The sequence below is a fragment of the Poromitra crassiceps genome, assembly GCF_964638095.1.
Source record: "Poromitra crassiceps genome assembly, contig: HAP1_SCAFFOLD_1456, whole genome shotgun sequence".
NCBI classification, from domain to species: Eukaryota; Metazoa; Chordata; class Actinopteri; order Beryciformes; family Melamphaidae; genus Poromitra; species Poromitra crassiceps.
The window spans coordinates 1-4,302 of record NW_028150956.1 but is presented as its reverse complement, the minus strand read 5'-3'; the positions used below and the strand labels follow the sequence as shown (position 1 = coordinate 4,302).

Sequence of the window (4,302 nt, the reverse complement as noted above, 5' to 3'; positions counted from 1 at the left end):
GTGGCATATTCCGTCATTTTGGTTCCATTGGACCCAATGTAAAGTAAATTTAAAGTAATTAACCGTCGGATTTCAGCATGTGGGAACTTGTAAAATGGGTGAAAAGACTTGGAAGCACTGATGGTAAGCGATTGGCAAATGCAACTTGAAACACAACTTGATTCGCCACAACACATGCTGTTTGTTTATTTTATAGTAACAAGTAATGAAGATGCGTTTGGGAAATGTATTGGAGTAAGTATACATTTTATTACGAAAATGTAGTGGAGTAAAAGTGAAAGTTGAAAGAAAAATAAGAAAAAGTCCACAATGAAAGTAAGCCTTTTGATTGATTGACTTTATTCATGGTTATAGAGACAATAACAGATCCAAAGGATAGCATGTAAATTGTAAACACTTATTTCCAACATGGTCCATGATGTTTTATTGTGTTCTCTTGTGTTCTCAACCTCGGTGATTTTTTAAATGTACTGTATGTATTCCTGCTGGGCAGTTGTGAATTGAATTTATTTGACAATTGATTAAAAAAAAAAAACATTTTTTAATCAATTATCAAATAAATGCAATCAATCAATCAATCAATCAATCAATCAATCAATCAATCAATCAATCAATCAATCAAAGGCTTATTTCCATTGTGGACTTTTTCTTACCATGATATTAACCTAACCAATCATCACTCCTCATGCATAAACCTAACCAATCATCACTCATCATACCTAAACCCAATCAATCATCACTCTGCATGCCTAAACCTAACCAATCACTCCTCACGCCTAAACCTTTGCATGTGAAAGTTTTTGCCATTGCCTTGTGGCCACTTATAGTATTATAGCTATATTTTTTTATATTCTTTGGCCAAACTAATTTAAAAACTACATTTATTTTGAATGTGCTAATGTGCTGCGTGCCATATCTGGTTTTATTTGGCTGGCAGCAGGGCTAGGACTTCATTATAAAGTAACTTTGAAGTCATGAAAATCGACTATTTTCTTAGCACCCCCACATGGTCTAACCTCCCCCCGAGCCCCCCCCCCCCCCCCCCCCTTACATAAAATTCTGGAGCCGTGCCTGGTGCTAGGAAAGGAAGCAATGCGCTGACTTGCAGTAATGTTGGGCGGATGTCGTCACGTGACGTCACTGTGTGGCCACCGGGGGCGTCAATTTCACCCGTTTCCACGACACACAATGACCCCGAGCACGACACGAGGCTGTGGATAAAGACGAGAGAGAGCAGTATGCGAAGGCGTTTTCTAGTCCTCAAAACCATCTAAGTTTGGGTTGTTATTATAGCCAAGGCGTGTCCGTCGCGTAAAGAGCCTTTCCAACTACGTACCTACAACGCAGGATGGCAACGTTTGCGCACACGGACTACTTCGCCGCAGAGTGCTTGGTATCCATTTCGACAGGAGCCGTGTTTCATTGTCCGGCCCCCGGCATCTCTGACCTGGTGGGGCCCTCGCAGAGCCTTTCCCAGGGCGCGGCCGAGGACAGGGAAGTGTTGGACATGCTGAAAGAGGGCATGTTTGCGTCGGATAGTAGTAGCGACTCTATCAACCCCGGTGGCGCAGACAGCAGCTCCTGCTGGGAAAGTGGTTACTCCACCCTGTCCGATGCCACCATCTCCCCGACGCCATCCACAGAACGCCCACCCTACCCGGCTGTGAGGAGGCACTGCTGCACCTACAGAGACTGTAACAGAACCTATGGCAAGTCATCTCACCTGAAGGCGCACGTGAGGACGCACACAGGTGAGCTACTGGTGGCAAGTGTGTGTGTGTGTGTGTGTGTGTGTGTGTGTGTGTGTGTGTGTGTGTGTGTGTGTGTGTGTGTGTGTGTGTGTGTGTGTGTGTGAGAGAGAGAGAGAGAGATGTTTACACACTCTGTTTACTTTCTCTATTATATTTAATTGTATGCATGCACATTGCACATTATAGTGTATTGTGTGTATGTATATTATATTTGATTGCAATGTTACACAGCTGTTTACACACTTATTTCTACTATACATCTTTAATTGCACACACATTTTTGCTTGTAGCTTTTATTACAATTGCTTTGGCAATATGTTTCACATGCCAATAAAGCCATATTAATTGAAGAGGGAGCAAGAGAGGATGACAAATCATAGTTAGTTAATAATTTAGGCGACAGGACCAAGGCTATGGAGAGCCTTTGTAAATGAGGAGGACATAATGCAACAAAAGGAAGACTTTTATTTATGTCACTGTTTGAAACAAGTGTTACAAAGTGCTTTACAAAAGGAAATACAGCAAAAGGCAAATTAAAAACAAACTTTTAAAAACAAATTAAAAACAGACCAAAGGAAAGAGGGGATAAAGAGCACACAACAGAAATTGTTGTGGACAAGTAGTGCAACAGTCCATTAGAACATTAATGTAAAATGATAGTTAATTAAATACCTATAAAAAAGAAAGCGCTATTAGTAGAGCATACCCAGAAAACGTATCAACTTATTCAGAGGTACATGTTTATGCCCAGCTTACTTTATAAAAACACTCATGGGCAGATAAATATAAACTGTTGACACAGGTCACAAAGTAAATTCTCTTTGTAATGGGAAAACATGGAACCCAAACACAGCCTCAACCAGTAACAGACAGACCCACAGTGTGTTGCCCATCACACTCTTGGCACTCATAAGATTTTAAACAGTGGATTCCTTTGGGCATAACATTGACAAGCACAACTTGCAATAAACCTGCTAGAGGCCACAGAAATGTTTATTTCTCAAAGCAGTAGCACAATTATTGTGTCTTGTTATGGATCCTTGTCAACACAAACATGCAGAGGGAAAGATATCCTACATGGAAGATAGGGTAATAGCTGGTTTTCATGTCGAAACTAATGTGAATACTGCATGAAAGTAGTCTATGGACTTAATGATACTGGAATATGTGCATCTATAAATAAACTGCAGTTATTAGAGCAACCAATACACTTTGCATAATATCTGGACAAATTGCCTAAAATCAACAATACTTTGTTTTGGTCTAAAAGAAGAGAATTTGACAAGAAAATTTGAAATGATATGACATGCCTCATTTAGGTTTTGTTTAAATGTTCCTGAAATTGTATGTTTATATGGCAGTAACCAGAGAGCCAAGTTCGTTGTTAGACCACTCTCTCATAGCACCTTTCTAAATAAAAGAACAGTTAACGAGTGCAGAGTGGAATCGTGACCCGACAATAAGCAGGAATTCTCCACTGACGTTGCTTCTCTGTGACTCTCCTCCGCGCCCTGGCAGGTGAGCGGCCGTTCCCCTGCACCTGGCCCGGCTGTGACAAGAGGTTTGCTCGCTCTGATGAACTGGGCCGTCACACGCGCACCCACACAGGGGAGAGGCGCTTCCTCTGCCCCCTGTGCGAGAAGCGCTTCACGCGGAGCGACCACCTGTTGAAGCACGCCCGCCGACACCCTGGCTTCCAGCCCTCCATGATTCACCGCAAAGTGGACGGAGCTCTCTGAGAATGCTCATTTGACTCACGTTGAAAGACTTGCAGACTACTGTTTGTTTAAGTGCAATACAGTCCCAAAAGCTGGCAACAGGGAGCGATGTATTGGAAGTTTGCAAATAGCCTAGCTGTAGAGTGTGTGTGTGTGTGATAGAAGTAAAGCAATCCACTACCAGCAAAGGAATGGATTGTTGCTGAGGAGAGGATATAAGAGGATATGATCCTTTCAGAAAGAACGTAATACTTGTTTACATAACTGATCACCTCAACAACCAGACACCTCATTGTTGTCACTGTGGATCTTTAATGGCCAGGATCCATTGTTATTGTGGCTTTTGTATTCCTGATGTGTTTTGGATACATTAGAACTATTAGAACGTTGCTGTATATAATGTGGTGGCTGAAAATAATCTTTTACACTACAGAACCTAAGGTGTAGCCTATGTCCGCTGTTATATATACCAAATATGAAATAAATTTAAGACCATATCACTGTCATACAGCTGACAAAAGTGCACTTTCTCAATCTCTTTTTTAAAATTTGGTTTACTTGTTGCATCTGCTAGGGTTAAGAGCTCACTGAATTTCAAATATGGTACAAACTTATTTTGGATGAGAGGTGAGAGATGGGAGATGGACCTCAGTTGTTATTGGCAATATTTGTATTGTTTTCTGTGTGAAAATGAATTGGCTCGTAGAATTAATTTGTAATACTTATATGCATGTTTCAGGGTTTGAAATAAAATCCGGAAAATGCTTGTTTGTCATTTTAATTCCTGAAAGAAAGAAAAAAGTTTGACCAGTGCAGCAAATCTTCCTTTCAGG

The 4,302-nt window shown here is 41.1% G+C and overlaps 1 protein-coding gene across 1 annotated transcript; it reads left to right on the top strand.

The window, feature by feature from the left end:
- Positions 1 to 1,348: 1,348 nt before the first annotated feature.
- On the top strand, positions 1,349 to 3,490 carry LOC310771889 (Krueppel-like factor 16; the record flags this gene model as incomplete). The annotated part of the gene is made up of 2 exons (XM_083664391.1): positions 1,349 to 1,751; positions 3,270 to 3,490. 2 exons carry the CDS (start codon positions 1,349 to 1,351, stop codon positions 3,488 to 3,490), a joined length of 624 nt encoding a protein of 207 aa, XP_083520517.1.
- Between the last annotated feature and the right edge of the window lie 812 nt (positions 3,491 to 4,302).